The 17,395-nt window shown below is 54.6% G+C and overlaps 1 protein-coding gene across 3 annotated transcripts in view; it reads left to right on the forward strand.

Annotated features, from left to right (window-relative positions):
• MAN1C1 (mannosidase alpha class 1C member 1) overlaps positions 1 to 17,395 on the forward strand; it is a 147,677-nt gene that overhangs the window by 114,570 nt on the left and 15,712 nt on the right. For all 3 annotated transcript variants that reach the window (XM_040229608.1, XM_040229609.1, XM_040229610.1), the window contains 4 exons: positions 1,051 to 1,131; positions 5,537 to 5,631; positions 11,208 to 11,334; positions 14,486 to 14,579. In XM_040229608.1, the coding sequence (XP_040085542.1) occupies positions 1,051 to 1,131; positions 5,537 to 5,631; positions 11,208 to 11,334; positions 14,486 to 14,579 (397 nt within the window). The remainder of the gene's footprint in view (positions 1 to 1,050; positions 1,132 to 5,536; positions 5,632 to 11,207; positions 11,335 to 14,485; positions 14,580 to 17,395) is intronic.

The raw sequence follows: 17,395 nt of genomic DNA on the forward strand, positions 1-17,395 counted from the left end.
CTCATCTGAAGGGTGGGAGTGATGACTTCACCAAGGATTGGAAGGCAAAAGATAGGAACAGCTTTGCAAGTGCTCCGTTAGTGGAAAAGCTCTCCTAGATAAAAGGATGGCCATCATTGTCATCAATAACAAAAGACTGCAATGTGGGAAGCATGCAAAGGGAACCCTCGGGAGCAAGAGGGGAATAATAATAGGTACCTTTTTGGAGCCACACCCAGCCCTGGACAGGCCCTGGGCAGGCTTCTCCCCTGCCTCAGTCAGCATCTCCTCTCCACCTGCTCAGGAAGAGGAAACTCGGAGCGGGAAAGGCTGAATATCTTGCCCAAAGTCCCAAAGCCAAGTGAGTGGCTCAGGTGGGATATTAAGCCAGATCTGGTCCTTAGCGTGATGCTCCATTACCCTTGCTTCGCTGTCCAGGCTTCAGAAAGAAGACAACAATGTTGAAGGCAAGTGTGGGTGTACCCTGAGGGCTACGGAGCGGAGGCTAAGAAAATGCTGATTGCCTGTCAGGATCTGCCTGGCAGCCCTCCTTTTGCCCCAGAACCTCCTCTGAGAACCATCTGCTTGCCCTGTTTCCCTGAAGAAGGGCCACACCAGCCTCCTGCAAAGCCAAGGGGGCTCCCTCAGAGAGGGGAAGGGGCCAGACTGGGAGAGGATTTGCCAGTCCTTGGGCTAAGCTTCAGCCGGCAGCTCCCCCCGCACATTCTCAAGCTCCTTGGAGAGCAGCCAGGCATAACTTTGCTCTTATGGCCTCTGGCAAGGGCCGGGGAAGGAAGCCAAGCCCAGCGTTGATTTGGAACTCTATAAATGTGCGGTAGCTGCTGCCGGGCCGGTGCTGATCCCTCTTGCCTTTTGCTCTGAAAACCCCCACCGCAGGGAGCCTGACCCGCTGGGCAAGGGCTTGGAGCCTGGCCCAAGTGTGGCCAGGCCAGTGGGGCAGAGGCGGTGGGTGGCAGGTGTGACCTGTCTCAAGGGCCCGGTGGACCCCAGGGAGCCCTGAGGGAATCTCACGAATGTCCCCTCTGCCCTCCCCATCTTTCTGCCCTGCAGAGTGGAGAAGCATCCTTGTTTGAAGTGAACATCCGGTACATCGGAGGACTCCTCTCAGCCTTCTACCTGACGGGAGAGGAGGTGAGTTGGCCTCTTGAGGCCCCTGGGTCATCCTGGCTGAAGAGGGCTTGGGAGATCACCAACCCCACCCCCCTCATTTTACGAGGAAACAGGGTTTCCAGGGGATCCCCATCCCGTCTCCATAGGGCCACCTACAGATTCTCCTCCTCTTCTGTCCGCTGCATCCACTCTGCTGCTCAGAGCTGGCTCCCACGGTTGGTGGTAAATCTTTAAGGGCAGCTGCCCCTGGGCCAGACACCAGCTCCAGGTATCAAGGGGGTGACCTGGGAGGTGGGGAGCCAGTGCTGGCCACTCAGCAAGCTGCGTTGGCTTCCAGAAGGAGAGCCTTGACATGAGGTGAGAAGGTGGAGCCCTGGGCCCGGTGTAGGAAAACCTGCCTCTCACCCACCGGGGGAACCTGCTTGTGGCTTTGAGCAAGTTCTTTCTCCCGCTCCTGGGCCTCCTGCCTTCCCCTCCGTGGGGTGATCCTCAGTTCAGTTCAGTTCAGTCGCTCAGTAAGTCCATGGAATCAGAGAGCTCTTGTGAAATGGGACAAGAGGGAAAGGGTTCAAACCCAGGGCTGAAAGAATCCAGAGCCCATGTTCTCCGTACTGTAAGGAACCCTGAGATCACAGAGCGGGGACTCCATCCCTTGGGAGTGTCTGAGGATTGAGGGGCAAGCTGGCTGAGTCCCCAGCACCTGGGTCACCCATCAGTCATGTCTCCATTACCCAGAGGGCTGCACTGCTCTGCGCATCACTGGTGTGTCCACTTAGAGACAAACGATGGTCCTGCTCCTGCCGGCGGGGAGCCTCTGCCACCGCTGTCGGAGGAAGTCACTGGGTTGCCCCGGATGCCAAGGGTGTGGAGGCAGCAGTGAGCCCTCGATCTCTGGTCGCTCAGGGCCCCTCTCCCTCAAGCCTGATCTCCTCAGCAGAGATTCCTGCTTGTACCAATTTGTCCCCAAATGATGGATGTGAGAGTTGGACTATAAAGAAAGCTGAGCACCAAAGAACTGATGCTTCTGAACTGTGGTGTTGGAGAAGACTCTTGAGAGTCCCTTGGACTGCAAGGAGATCCAACAAGTCCATCCTAAAGGAAATAGTCCTGAATATTCACTGGAAGGACTGATGCTGAAGCTGAAACTGCAATACTTTGGCCACCTGATGTGAAGAACTGACTCATTGGAAAAGACCCTGATGCTGGGAAAGATTGAAGGTGGGAAGAGAAAGGGATGACAGAAGATGAGATGGTTGGATGTCATCACCGACTTGATGGACATGAGTTTGAGTAAACTCCGGGAGTTGGTGATGGACAGGGAGGCCTGGGGTGCTGCAGTCCATGGGGTTGCAAAGAGTCGGACACGACTGAGTGACTGAACTGAACTGAACTGAACTGATGGTCCATGGGAACCCTGTGAGCCACCCAAGGCCTGAATGTCATTTGAAAACCCCCAGGACAGGAAAATGACGTGGAGTTGAGAAAGGCACCAGCCTCTGCCCAGGCACTCCCCAGCCTCCTGTCCAGGATGGGAGAGGAGCGATACAGCTCAGGGCCCACCGGGGTGGGTGTGAGACCAGTGATTTCTGGGGGGCAGAGCAGGCAGTAGGGTGTAGTGTGAGCTCTGTGGTCCAGGAGGCCCCAGGAGAGCCCAGTTGGCGCAGAGGCCCTGAGCCGGCAGGCTCCTGGGTGGTCAGCACTGCCCTGTGCCCCCGGACACGCCTCCCTGACCCTTCCCTCCACGTGGCAGAGACCAGGCTGCCCCAGCAGGCGTGCAGACCGAGAGCTAGAGAGCCATCTGGTGCGGGCCACACAGGCTGCCATGGCCTTCCTCCCGTGGCCTGGGTCCTAGCCCTTGCTCAGCCTGGCCCGGCATCATTGCTTGTCACCGGGACTTGGCCACACCAGAGTGAGGATGCCCTCCCCTCTCCTCCTCCGTCTTGCCCACAGTGGGTATCCGTGGGGTGGGCTGTTCCCACGAGTGTTTGTGGAATGGACGGTGAAGGAGCCCCCATGTCCCTTCCGGTGCTGAGGTCTTTCTTGCCGCAGAGGGAGCCTGCAGGAGGTGGAGCCCCTGAGACTCCGCTCCCAGGAGAAAGACGAGTACAGCCATGGCCGCACCGGGTGACATTCGGAGCACACTTTACAGCTTGTATAGCACATTCACTTACATGCATCCTCTCATCTGATTTCCGAGGACTCTCTCTGAAGCAGCCAGGGCACGCATCACTGTCCCTTTGTGCAGAGGAGGCTCAGAGACAGCACACGGCTCACCCAAGGTCACTCAGCTGCCCAGACGGGAGATCTGACCCTGGGCTCTGACTCCCAGTCCAGAGCCCTTTCCGCTCTGTGGCACGTAATTTCTGCCGGTCTCTCTCCCCTCTGTTCGGGAACTAGGAGGCCACTGCCCGTTGTTTACCATGACTGTCTGAGGCTGACTCTCTCTGTGTTGGTGAGGCAGCATGTGGCCTGGAAAAGAGCCACATAACATCGCTCCACAACCTCGGGCAAATTACTTCTCTGAGACTCAGTTTTGTCTTCCCCAAGGCTGTTGCAAGGATTGAAGTTCACGTAGATAAGACACATCATTTCCAAACGATAAGGAGGATGGGCTTTCTATTCCCCGTGGTACTACTCCTGTCTACACAGTCCCCCAGCGTCCTGCCTGGGATGGTTGAGACCCTGCTGTACCAGTCGGCAGGAGGGCCTTCCAAAGGAGGAAATGTGGTTTGCTGGGAGAGAGGAGCATTTCAGAGGAGTTAGCTTGGAGTCCTCGAGCAGGGGGCAGCCTGGAGCCCCAGCCTTGTGTCAGGGACCCGTGAGTTTCTTTGTGCATCTGTGCTCAGCCTCCCTGGAGGTCCAATGAAGATATCAGGACCTTCAAACAAGAGCCCCTTGTTACTGAACCAGTGGCTTCTGGGGTGACTCGAGGCTTTGGAATCTGGTGTCTAGACAAACTCCCTTGGGATACTGCTGTGCTGCCCCTGTACCCACTTCTAGGACCCACTGTCTGGCACTGGACATTATCATCTCACACCCATCACAGCCAGTCCCCGGGTGCAATTCGTCCGTCTCCCTCCCTCCCTCCCACTCTCCTCCCTAAACAAGAACCACACCTGCTCCACAGAGCCCTCTAATCCAAATCCCAGGTGGTGTTCACAAGTCCTCCTCTGTGGTCCCCAGACGGCTGTCTGAGAAGCTATAAATTGCATATGTTAGAAGGCGAGACCTCAGGAATGCTTCGTCTTGCAACAACACGCAGTGGGGTCCAGCACACTGAGACCCCCTTGGAGCCCCAAAGTGAAAGGAAATGCTTGTTGTCTCGCCAGGAGTGGTTGCTTGGGGACTTGCATCTCATCTTTTTAAAAAATAAATAACCTTTTTGTGGGTTTGCTTTTATTGTAAAAATAGCACAGAAAATAGAGATAAACCAAAAGAAGAAAATAAAAATCCTCCATGAGCCTAGTCCTTTGGGAAGACCATTGTTAATATTTCAGTGTTTTCTCAACCTCTCCTCATGTGAAAGTTGAATTACACCATTGTGAAATATTGTCTCTTAATAGATCATAAACCCCCTTTTTTGCTATAAAATAACCGTCTGCAACATCACTTCAGTGGTTGCACTTAAAAGCCATAATTTCACCGTTTCCTGTTATTTGATATTTAGTGTATTTTCACTTTTTCTACTATTGTAAACAACACTGGAATGAATAGCTATAAAGTTAAGTTGTTGCAACTTCCTAGATGATTTATTTCCTCAGAGGGTCACAGGTGATTCTGAATTAATCAGAACAGCTTGAGCAGCCCAGAGCCTTGGGCAGGGCCCCTGACACCTGGGCTCTCCAGCCATCATATCCCTGGGTTAGCCATTCACCTTTCCTGCTGTAAAACAGGAAGAGTGTGCAGAATGTCAGTGGGAAAGCCCTTCGGCTGGGTTTATGGCATGGGAGAAGGCAGAGGTTTGCTGAGGAGCGCGCGGGAGCCAAGCTGGGAAGCAAGGCCCGGAGCTCAGAGTGTAGTGTTCCTTACGTTCTGTCCGAAGGTGCTCCCCTGTGCCCAGCCTGGGCACGCTGGTGCTGCAGTGCAGGCTGGTACTGACACCGGTGGCCGCTGCCCTGACTGCTCCATCTTCCCGACAGTCACCCCAATCACAGCACAGTCACTGAGCCTTCATCCCGGTCCTGACACCATAGTAGGTGCTTTACAACCGTTACCTGATTTTCCTGCCACCAGCAACCCTCTGAGGAAGGTAGTGTGGTCCTTGATTTATAAACGAGGAGGGGAATTGAGCCAGGCAGTCATGGAGTCAGGTTCAGGTCCAGGCCTGTCTGACCCCAGAGCCTCAGAAACCTCCCACTCTGGGTCCAGCAGCCTTGGCGGGCTCCTCTGCCAGGATTCACAGTGCCCTTTGACCCTTCCTTTACAGGTGTTCCGGATAAAGGCCATCAAGCTGGGAGAGAAACTCCTGCCAGCCTTCGACACCCCCACGGGAATCCCAAAAGGCGTGGTGAACTTCAAAAGGTAGGATGCCTTCTGCTTTCCCCCTTGTGGCTTTGGCTGCATCTGCATGGAAACTGAGGCACAGGGTGGCGGGTGGGGGGCAGCGTGGGGTGATTCTGGTGTGGGAATCACAGGGAGTGGGTGGCATAGTGAAAGCCAGCCTTAGCCAAGGGCTCACCTGATCTTCCTGGTGAGGAGAGGGGGGTCGCCGAGCCTCTGGGACCCTCCTGTAATGCTGCCATGACTCACAGCCCCACAGCTGCGCCCCAACCACCCCCCTCCCCAGCTGGGATGCCTGGCCAGGAGGAACCCGCAGCCCCTGGGGAGTCAGGACCATGGACAGAGGGACCTTGGTTTGCTGACCCTCACCCTCAGCCCCTTTCAGAGCTAAGTCTCAGGAGCCCCAAGGGGCTTCTTGAAACATAGACCCCATGGAGGCTCAGACTCTGAGGAGAAAAGACCCTGGCTGAGGTCACATAAGCCAGTAAAGGGCCACCTAGGACATGAGCCCAGGACTTCCAACTCCAATTTCAATAATATTTATTGTGAGTCCCCCCATAAAAACAAATTCTTCTCACAAAAAAATGTGGATTATACCAGAACTGTTGGATAAGACCCAAAATATCACATGTGACTCCACCAAGCAAGAAACCACTGGTATGCTTCTTTTGCTGGCCATTGATTTTCACTGGCTGCTTCCATCATTTTCCCTCCCGATGGGTTGCGTCATTCAGTGTGGGAGCTAGCGTCTTCCTGGACATTCACCAAGTCCCAGAGCCAGAGTGGACAGGACCTTGAGGGACGTGGCTGGCGCAGGTGGAGTCAGGCTGCAGCTCCAGCCCGCTCCAAAGCCTTCAGGGACTTACCTGCGTCCCGCTGCTTCCCAGAGGGGAAGGGCAAGGTGAAAGTGAAGGGGACAGAAGCCAGCAGGCCTTAAGATCCACTGAGGACCATGCAGCTTGCTGCTGGGGACACCTGCACACCCCACTGCCTTGCCTGCCCTCCATCTTTTTGTCCCCTGGGCTCCTCACCGCTTCTCTGGCCCTCAGAGCCCAGCTCAGGTGCCACCTTCTCCAGAAACATCCTCGCCTTGCCTGGCCACCAGGCACTCTCTGCTTCGTTTGGCCCTCATTACCCTTGTTCCCCACGTTCCCCCACCAGCCCTGGAGCTTCTTGAGGGCAGGACACATGTCCCCTTCTTTTTTCACTCCTTCCACACATGTTCGCTCGAGGCACCGTGTGCGGGACGAGAGGCCGACTCTGACAATTGCTGATTCCTACGTTTATTGAGTGTTCACTCTGTGCCTGGCATCATGCCGAGGGTTTCGCTCATCGCCTCACCTATCACACTCCACGCAGCAGTCCTTTAGGGTCAGTATTTATGTTATGGCCGCTGCCCAAGGTCTTCTAGCTCACAGGTAACGGGGCCAACTTTTAAATCATTTCGTTATGGATCAACAGCTGTGCTCCTGATACCCACCTGGCCCTCCCTCAGGCAGGAACCCTGGCACCCCTCGCTACGTAGAACAGAGCCAGGAGTCTTAGTAGAAGGCACGAGCCGGTCCCCAGGCACCCAGGGAGCGCTCTGGGGCTGTGCTTTAGGCCCTGCTACAGCCTGACCCTGGGGAAAGAGCTGCAATATTTCCATCACACTGAACTTCTCGTCCCATCACCTGAAGCAGTTTCTTATCTCAGGAATCTCAGCCCCACAGGGGAGACTAGGCAGGGTCTCTGGGCTCAGGCAGGGTCCCCACCGCCCCTGTCCGTCCAGTAGAGGTCCCACCCACTAGGGCCTTGCAAAGAAGAGGGGTCTCGGCCTGCTCAGCATCTTGACTTACCATCTGGTCTGAAAGGATTCCTGGGGAGTGATGTCACTTCAGTCTCTGTAACAGACCAGCGAGGAACCCTGGGGACCTGCCGAAACACCATCTCAGCGCCAGGCTTGCCTCCTCAGAGGTGGACAGTTGGATCTCTTTTCAGGCTCCTTTCCCACAAACACTGATCCTGGAGAAACTTGGCCAGGTGTCTCGGAGCCAAGACATAAGCACCTGTGATTCTGACTCTCTGTCCCGGGTCTAGCTTCTCGGGCCTCCCTGCCTAAGGTCAGGGTAAGACCTCAGCTCAGGCACCCCTCCCTCCTCCATACGTGGCATCCCCTCCCCTGACCCCCAGCAAGCCCCACACGTGGCTGCCAGCCTTTCCCAGGTCCCTCAGAGCCCAGACCTGATCTCACACAGATCCTGACATTTCTGATCAAGAAAGCGCGTTTATTTTTAGGCTGTTTGCATGCTGCCAGTGCTGTATACATATGTATGTAAATGCATATTTCCTGGCAACACCTCCCTCTCATTTTCTGGGTAAGAGAGTCTGTTGCTAAAAATGCCTCCTGGTTCCACCAGGGAAAGCATCAGGGATGTATCCAGCCCTGGGGCCATGGTGCTGAGTGTGGCCTTTGGAGAGGGCCTGCTGGCGGAGCAGAGTCCACGCTGCTGCCCCTGCCCAGCGTGGGGCTGGCTGTGGGCAGCTCTGCCCAGGGCCCCAGGAGGAGGGGCAGTAACTAGGAGGAGGCCCCTGAGGGGTGGTGGTCCCTGAGTGAGCGTGACCACTCCTCCCTGGCGGCAGGCCTGGGAGGCAGAGGCAGAGGGCAGCCATGACCTGTGACCTGCAGGACCTCTGGACTCTGAGAGAGGGGAGGTGTCCAGTCCCAGGGCCTCTGCAGCTGAATCAGCCTCTCCAGGTACCTTTCACACACTCAGGCTCACACACACGCGTGCACCCCACTGCCACTCACCCTAATCATGAAGGCTCAGAGATCCAACCTCACCTTTGCCACACATGCTCTCCCATCCCTATATGCACAGATTCATACCTGAATATGTGTTTACAAATGCACATTTCTGCCACACACGTGCATCCATGTGGAAATAATTATGCAGGGTTGTCGGATGGTCATCGTGTCCCCGGCACGACATTACGGATTCTCTCTCTTCATCACGCAGCAACCACATGGACCCCACCTTAAAGTGAGAAAACAGATTCAGAGAGGTGAGGTAACTTACCCAAGGTCACACAGCAGCAAAGTTGGAAATTAGAATCCAGTCTCTGCCTGGTTCCAGAATTAATGATTGTGTTGATACCATACACATGTGTACACACACAGGCAACACACACACAGAAGCTTCTGCCAGGCTGGGGAGGGGGATTACGGAGCAGCCGCTCACACCAGGGGAGCAGGCTGAAAAGGCAGGGAGGGGAGCAGACCCGCTTGCATCAGCCCGCCAGTCACAAGGCTGATCAGAAGACCTCCTGGTCTCCAAATGGATGCTGCCCAGAACGGATGCGTTAGGGGCACAGAGGACCGAGGATGTGGATTTGGTTTCAGCTCAGCTAACACTGTCAAGTTACTGTGTGACCTTGCAAAAGTGTCTTACCCTCTCTGAGTCTGACTGTCCTAACCTGTGAATTAAGAATCTTGCTATCTACCCCTGCAGTTGGATGTGAAGGTAAAATAAGATATCACTGCTGCCTGGCACATATCAAGAACTTAACTCTAACAGACAACATAATTTAATGTGCATTATTACATAATGGTTACATTGACAGTCATCGCGTGCGTAATTTATAACTTACAATGACTCTATGAGGTGTGGAGATGAGGAGACCGGGGTCTGCAGGAATTCCCTGACCCACCTGAGGTCCCCTAGCTGGGAACTGAGGGAGCCAGTAAGTGAGGCCAAGTCGGAGAGGGGAAAGCGCCTGGCCCACTGCCTGCCCCTGCTCGGGGTGACTCCACTGCTGAAGGTCCACTTGGGAGGGTGAGCGCTGGGAGGGAGGGGAAGGAAGGAGAGGCCCCTGTAAGAAAAAGGGGAACAAAAGACCGCTGATAGTGACTGGGGCTTTTTTTTGTTTGTTTACCTTGAATTTCTCTGCCAAGGCAGGAAGCATCAATTATTCAGGAAGCCCTCTGTGAGTGCCTGAGGCTCCCACTGAGGTCACAGGCTGGAGAGAGAGGTCTCCTGGCCTGGAGGAAAGAGGGACACAGAGGCGTCAGCTTCCCCTTCTCTCGGGGTGGATATGGGGCCATCTGGGGGACCCCTGAGGGTCGTACCCTCTGAGGCCGAAGCCAGCAGATCTCAGTTCAAATCCTGCCTCCACCACCTACTGGTTCTGAGCTTCTAAAGACAGCTCACTTCCCTCTCTGTTTTCCTCAGGGATTAACGGTGATTAACCTTGTGGGCTTTAAATGCAGTCATGTTGTGGACAGCCCGCCCCAGTGCCTGCATCTGGAAGCTGTTTTATTTACTACCTAGAACTCAAATTTCCCCTCTGTGCAACCCCTCCCTCCCCACCTGCCCGGAGTCAGAGTAATACCGAAGGAAACAGGTGTGTTTATTGAGGTCATTGCGATTCCAAACAGGTGTGTTTATTGAGGTCATTGCGATTCCATCTGTTTCTGCAAGAGTTTCCTGAAACCACATCAGAGAGGAGTAAGGCAACCTCGGGGGAGCCCGAGCCCACCCGGATAAAGCAGGGCCCCTCAGCTGGCAAACTGTGACCTCCCAGGCCCACACTTGCCCTCCTAGGTCCTGTCCTTGGGAGTCGGAGGGTGGACAGAGGCCAGCTGCCGGGGAGCCAGGGTCCCAGCAGCTCCACCTCACTGTGCGATCTCGGCCAGTGACGTCACCATTCTGTGCCCTGTTTTCCCCATCTGTGAAAGGGGCAGATGGGAGGATTACCCAAGGCCCTGCCTCTTCACCCTTCCTCCTTGAAAGCACCCAGTACTTTCAAGGAAAGGGAGGACGCAGTTAGCTGACAGCCTTCTCCGGCGGGGCCGCCAAGTCACGCTGGTGACCCATCTAAGGTGTTCAGGAGATGCGTGCATCTCTGCGGCGAGGAGACCTTTGCTCAGAGAGCCCCTGCTGCTTTCATCCCTAACCTCGGACTTCCCAGGATCTAGGTAGTCCCTGGTGGGTGGTCTTAGAAGAGCCAGCCACCCTTCAGGTGTGGGTTCCACGAAGTTCCAGGTGGGGGCCGTTGTGAGTCCACGGGCAGCAGTGACTGTGGAGGGAAGGAAAGGGCCAAGTGGGGTCCCTCTCGTCGTCCCCGACTTTGGACCCCGGCCGCGCATTGCTTATCCTCCACACACAGCAGCAATGACTGTGAGCGATCAGTTGCCCTTGAACAAGTGGATGGAGATAGAGTGTTCCAGGGGGTCTTTGTGGTCCCTGACAGCATTATCCCTATCACCTGTAAATTTAGCATCATGTCTGCGCCAGGTCTTGGCCACCTAGGCAGCTCTGCCCATGTCCTTCGAGAGCCCACACATCTTACAGGAACTGCTTGACCGTAGGAACGAAGACTATTGCCTGTCAGACAGCCCTGGGTTTAAATAACCTGTAGGCGAGTTTCTCACCAACCTGAACAGCCTCATCAGATAAATGGGGGGTACGAAGAGTATCGACCCCCAGGGAGGATTCACTGCGATCGTATGGTGAAGCTCCTAGTCCAGCGCCCAGCACGTAGTAGGTGCTCCCCCATGGAGCAGAGGAGCCAGCCCCGCCGGCAAGGGGTAACCCCGACTGCTTCTGTCTTTTCAGCGGCTCCAACAGGAGCTGGGGCTGGGCCATGGCAGGGAGCAGCAGCATCCTGGCGGAGTTTGGATCCCTGCACTTGGAGTTCTTACATCTCACCCAGCTCTCTGGCAACCAGGTCTTCGCAGAAAAGGCAAGTCTTCTCTCTGCTCCTTCTTTCCCTTGCGGAGAGCAGAGGGTGAGCACTCAGCTCGTGACGGGGAGATGGAGCACAGGCCAGCTGAGGGTGGGGGCAGGGGAGCTGAGAGCCCGCAGCCAGGGCCAGTGTAGCAAATGGTTGCCTAATTGTACCCAGTGCCAGGCGGCAGGGAAGGTGAGGCCAAGGAGTAAGCTGGGAAGAGACATGGCTGCCAGCGAGAAGGTTTTTCCTGGTACACGTGTAAGCTCGGTGGCAACCACACACGTGTGAAATCCGGAGTAAGTGCAACCAGGGAAATCTAGGCACCAGCTTGCATTGGCAGGAACTGGCCACCCGGCACCGAAGTCCCCTTTCCAGAGACATTTAACTTCTTCGGGTGAGATCTGCCTGCCTCAGCGCTTCCAGACGCCCGTCTAGCTCATTCTGTCAGCAGGCTGGCAAAGCGATTTCCCTGCGCAGCAGAGGTTCACGTCTGTTCCTTCTCAGTTACCCGGCTGGCTAGGACTGCTGGTGTCCGGGCCTTTGTCCCTCCTGACAGCTGCCCCTGCCCCGTGAAGCCCTCCAGAAAGAGTGGTTTCTCGGGGTCACATCCCGGGGCAGTCCCATCTGGCAGGGTCCCCATAGATCTAACTCTAAACCCAAAGAAGGAAAGTGGCCACACACCACCCGCCGACGGTGCTTGACCCTTCCCGAGTCCTGGCCCTGCAGGGAGATAAAGCGCTGCCCTGCAGGAAGCAGGAGACCACCGCCAAAGTCTTCTCTTCCCTGGTCCTGGGTTAGTCTCTTAGAATGCCAAGGGAGCCAGGGGTCACAGAGTTACACCACTCCCAGTGGCTTCCAGGCTTACATCAGCCAGCCAGCCTCAAAGCTTCACCTAGCAGGCTGGCTGGTGAAGAAGCAGATCTCTGAGTGTCATCCCAAGCCCAGGAATCTGCGTTTTAAATAAGCACCCATACAGGACTTTCCTGGAGGCCCAGTGGTAAGGTTTTATCTTCTAGTGCAGGGTGGCGGGGTGTGTGTGGGTTTGATCCCTGGTCAGGGACCTAAGATCCCATATGCCCAAAAAAAAAACAAAACATAAAACAAAAGCAATATTGTAACAAATTCAATAAAGATTTTTAAATAGTCCACATCAAAAAAAAAAAGTCGTTTAAAAAAAAAACAGCACCCATGTGCTTTTCGATGTCAGGTTGAGGACCACCGCTTACTCAATGTGGGAATCCACCCAAGCTTTCTCAAGAATTTCAAGAGGGTTTTTCAACCCCTTGATCACTTCCTCAGCACTGGGGCTCACCATCACCCTTAAACATCCCCTCATGTGGTCAGACCTCCTTTCAGAAGCCCTTCCTCATATTGAGAGGACTCTGCCTCCCCAGGACACCCCACCTCCAGAGCTCATGGAGTAAAGTTAATCCCACTTCTGATGAATCTTGTATTCTGGTCTCTGGTCCTTTTGCCCAACTCCAGGCTGACTTTGCCCCCAGCCTCCCTGTTTCCACTGCTCTTGAGCCGGACCCCTCTAGGAATACCGCGGCTGGCTCAGAGAGGAGTGAGGCGAGGAGTTACTCTAGTTCCTGCTAGACGGGAGCTGCTGCTGCCTGAGCACATGGGATGTGCTGGGCACTGTATAGTGGCTCTGATTTTCCCACCAAGCCTGTGAGGTGTGTCTTCTTTTATCCCCATTTGACAGAGGAGGAAACTGAGACTCGGAGAGGTTCAATCACCTGTCCTGAGTCATCCATCTGGTAAGTGATTAAGCCGAGACTCAAACCCAGGGACTTTCTGGCCCTGAAACCCATGCTCTTTCAAGACCAGATCACTACAGCAGGATTCCAGCTTTTTCACAAGAGTCTCGCCACCTCTCTGTCGCTACTTTTACATTCTCCAGCTCCTTTGATTCCCCCAATCATGCCTCTCACACAGGCAATTATTGGCAGTCAGCAAATTGGCCCCGATTCTGGAAGCACCCGCACTCTCCAGGGGAGCTCATTTAGCTCGCTTCACTGCTCACCACCAGGACAATGAAGACTAACTCAGGTGCAAGCACAGTCCTGTGCCCCAGAATGGACTCCGTTAGTATAAATAGATGTGAGATCTGATGTGGCAAAGCCAAGTGCGAGCGAGCTTCTGTGCTCGGAAAGAAAGGTCTGACAGCTAAAACACTGCTCCTCAGCTTGCAGATAAATCTATGAGCATGCTACAGCTTGGTCCCCAAGGGCCATTCTGTCCTGCGGAGTCTGTACCGGAAGATTCCATGTTCTGCCAGATAGCAGCCCCTGATGGATAAAGCCTTGCTGAGTCCCATGTCACGCCCTTCACAGCCCCGAAGGTTGCAGACCCGGCCTCCTGCTTCAGCGGGGGCAGCCTCTGTTGCATGGTCCCTGCCTTGATCCCTGTTGGACACGGGGCCACTCTGTGAGGACGGACAGACCAGACTTACGCCCTGGTTCTGCCACTACAAGCCCCGTGACCATGGGCAAGTGACTGCATCTCTGCAACATCCTGGTTCCTTACCTGTTAAACTGAGATGATAATCCCGTATGGATTGTTAGGAGGGTTGGCGATCATGTCTCTGATGGGTCTGGCTCACAGTAACTGAGAAATGTTAACAGCTGTTGCAGTTGTTATTAAAACCCCGAGATGCCTATTAGGGCACAAGAATGCTAAGGATCCTCCCTTCTGGAATGGTTCCTACCATGTCAGATAAAACAACATATTACCAGGCTTATGTGAAATTGCCAATATTTAACCATTTCTGACTGTTAAAAAGACAGTTTTGTCTAGCACTTACAAATGAGCGACTATCACTTATACGAAGCCCCTGGTAAAAAGACTCGTCCCCGAAATCCACACACAGTGAGGAAGGGGTAAGGTGGGGCAGGGCCCCTGGCAGATCGGTCAGCACAGAGGTGGGAAGTCAGGCCCCACTCTGGCCACATACTGCCATGCCCCACTCTTGAGCACAAGGGCCCCTCTCTTGACCTCCAGATTGGAGCCAACTGCTGGTTACCCACCCAGCTCTCCTTTCCTCATTGGAATGTTTGCCTCTCTGGATTGGAATCAGCCACCCTGGTCCTCAGTGGGCTGGAAACCAGCTGGCTCCTTGGAGAAAGTAAAGATGTGCCTGGTGTCCATCTCTTGGCAGGTCAGGAACATCCGAAAGGTCCTTCGGGAAATTGACAAGCCCTTCGGCCTCTACCCCAACTTCCTCAGCCCGGTGAGCGGGAATTGGATGCAACGTGAGTACAGGTGCCCCCTGGTCCACTGGATTTCTGCCCAGCTTCCCCGCCCGCCAGGCTGTGTGAGGCACCTGGGCCCAGTGAGGGGTGATGCATTTGCTCAGGGCTCCTGGGTACCACCCTCCTGCCAGGAGCCATGGGGAGTGCTCATTACCGTTGCCATTGCCTTTGTGACCGGTGTGAGGCCCACCCTGTGCATCGCCCGTGTGCTAGCCATCCCCAGCCTTCCATCTCTTCTGATGCCCACCCAAACCTCCTTCATCCTCCCCCAAACTTGCAAGAGTGCTCCAGTTAGAGGTTTACTCCAAACGTGGCTCCGAGAAAAGCCATGCAATCCCCTCCCACCCCGCTTCGTCTGGTTCCCTTCCTGCAACTTTAATTTCTTAAAAAAACATTTAAGCAGATCCTACCTATACAGCAATATAAGAATCATGAGTTCCTCACTCATATCTTAACGCCTATAAGAGTCAGTGCTAGGATTTCCAGCTGTTTATGTTCAGAGGCTTTTTTTCAACCAGACAGCTGTGGGTCGCCTCTGGAACCTCATTCACAGTCCCCAGCTCTACCCACTGAAACAGAATGGGGTTTGTAAAACTCTCAGGCAGGGGAGTGTTAAAGTATCCCAGCCTCCAGCATTGCCCCACTGTTGGGAAGCCCAGCTCTGCCTTGCCTTTTTTGACCAAGGCCCTAGTCCTATAGTCACAGTCAGCACAAATTGGTTCCATGTACCCTGCCTCTCAGGGCTTCCCAAGACTCGCCCAGAAGCCCCACCTCTACTGCCTCTACCGAGACAAGGACCCTTTCCCTTTACCCTTACCTTTTTTTTTTTTTTTTTTGGCCCCCTTACCCCTTTCCCTGCCTCCAACCCCAGTTGTAATGTCATCAGCAAGGGCTCAGGGACAAGGTGAACCTGAGTCTAATTCCTGCCCACCCTGGGGGGCTCAGGGGGAACGTCACTTCTTCTCTTTGAGCCTTGGTTTCCTCTCTTGCAAAATGGGAGAAGAGCTAAAGATATGATCTTTGTGTACTACAGAAGGGCGTGGGAGCAATGGTCAAAAGCTGCAGTAGACAGATTTCGGTTCATTCTCCAAGGATGACACGGGTTGTGATTTCCTTGGCAGTTGTTGTCCAGTTGTTAAGACGTTGCCTTCCAATGCAGAGGGTGCGGGTTGGATCCCTGGTGGGGAGCTAAGCTCTCATATGCCTCAAGGCCAAAAAACCAAAACATACAACGGAAGCAATATCGTAACAAATTCAAAAAAAAGATGGCATGGCTTGTCCTAACAGGTAATAAGCACCCATCACCAGAACTATACAAGCAGGGCCTGGAGGGCCAGCTGGCCGGCCACAGGGATACTGTGAGGAAACTGCCGAGGCCTGCCCTTCCAAGCCAGAGCCTTTAGGATCCGCCGGTCCAGGAGGCCCAGAAAATTCGACCCGGGAGTTTTCCTTGGTGATGACCTCATTCCCAAGGAGCCTCCTGCAAAAACTGCTTGGAGAAACACAAAGTATTTATAACCAAAACACACTACCAAATTCAGAAGTGCCAGGGGAAAATGAAGGTTTGAATTACAGATTATGGCCACGAAAAGGGACAGTTCAATAACTGTTACTGCCTTTAATTGCCAGGCCTGACTGGGTGAAGAGATAAACTGTGCAGCTGCCGGCCCTAGCTGCTCCAGGACAGTGCAGCAAAACCCATTACCAGGGGGCGAGGGGCATGGCTTCCCAGCCTGAAGGGCCACCTTGGCAAATTACAGGGGAGCCTCCCCACCTTCCCCAGCCCTGCTGAGAAGCATAATTTTCTTTGCAGGCTACACCCAGGGTCGCAGGGCTGGGCAGACTCAGTCACATATGGAAAAATATTTCCTATTAATAAAATATGAAGCCAAGGGCCACTGGATTGCAGAGGGAAGGTTATAAAGCAAGCCCTGCCCCTTTGGGTGCCTGCCTTCCGCCTCCCCTGGCCTTCGTGCCAGGGTCTTCTCAGGTTTTCTGTGGTTTTCACTGGATTTGTTTGGTTTTGTTTTCTGGATGACTGTGTGATTTTCCAGCAGATGATACCATACCCATCTTGCACAAGCCAAGTTCGCGTTCTTATCTCTCCTTGAATCCTCTGTGTAACCCACTTGCAGCCACAGACATTGCAGCTTCAGGAGGCGAAGAACTGACTGAGGCTGCCTCCCAGCCCAGACCCATGCTTTTGCCCAGTCCCCACTCCTGCCTGAAGCTGGGCGTCAGGGTAGCGAGAAGCAGAGACCCTCCCGCCCCTCGGACAGCGCAGCCAGGATAAGTCCACCAGGCTGCTGCTGGCACCAAGCACCAAGATGAGACCAGCCCCGGCAGAGCTTGAAGAGCTGCCAGCCCTCCGGCTTGGCCCCTGGAGTGGCTTGGCTTCCTTGCCAACCGCCTGAATCCCACACCGTCCTTGGTGGGAGGGACGTGGCGAGCTCAGATTCTCCCCCATGGGCGTAGGAGCGTGAGCAGCCCGCCAGCTGCAGCCTGGCCGCCTCCCCAGCTTCACGCTACTTTCCTGCTGGCGATTCCCAGGCGTGTAGGGTGGCCGCCTCCCGCTGCCGAGTGTGATGGGAGTGTTGTTGACATGGTCAGGAAGCAGAAGAATCCAGCTCCACTCATGCACACAAACTCTTGCTCCCATCTGCATTTTACAAATCCGTCTCCTGGGGAAGACAGAGACCCTCCAGGGCGGGGGTCTGACTTGTCCTGAGCTAATGTTTCTAATTCCCACTCCTGTACTTTTCCCCTGTGCCCCTTGGTGTGGGAAGACACCACACACACACACACACACACACACA

This window comes from Oryx dammah, unplaced genomic scaffold (assembly GCF_014754425.2).
Source record: "Oryx dammah isolate SB20612 unplaced genomic scaffold, SCBI_Odam_1.1 HiC_scaffold_27, whole genome shotgun sequence".
Taxonomy (NCBI): Eukaryota; Metazoa; Chordata; class Mammalia; order Artiodactyla; family Bovidae; genus Oryx; species Oryx dammah.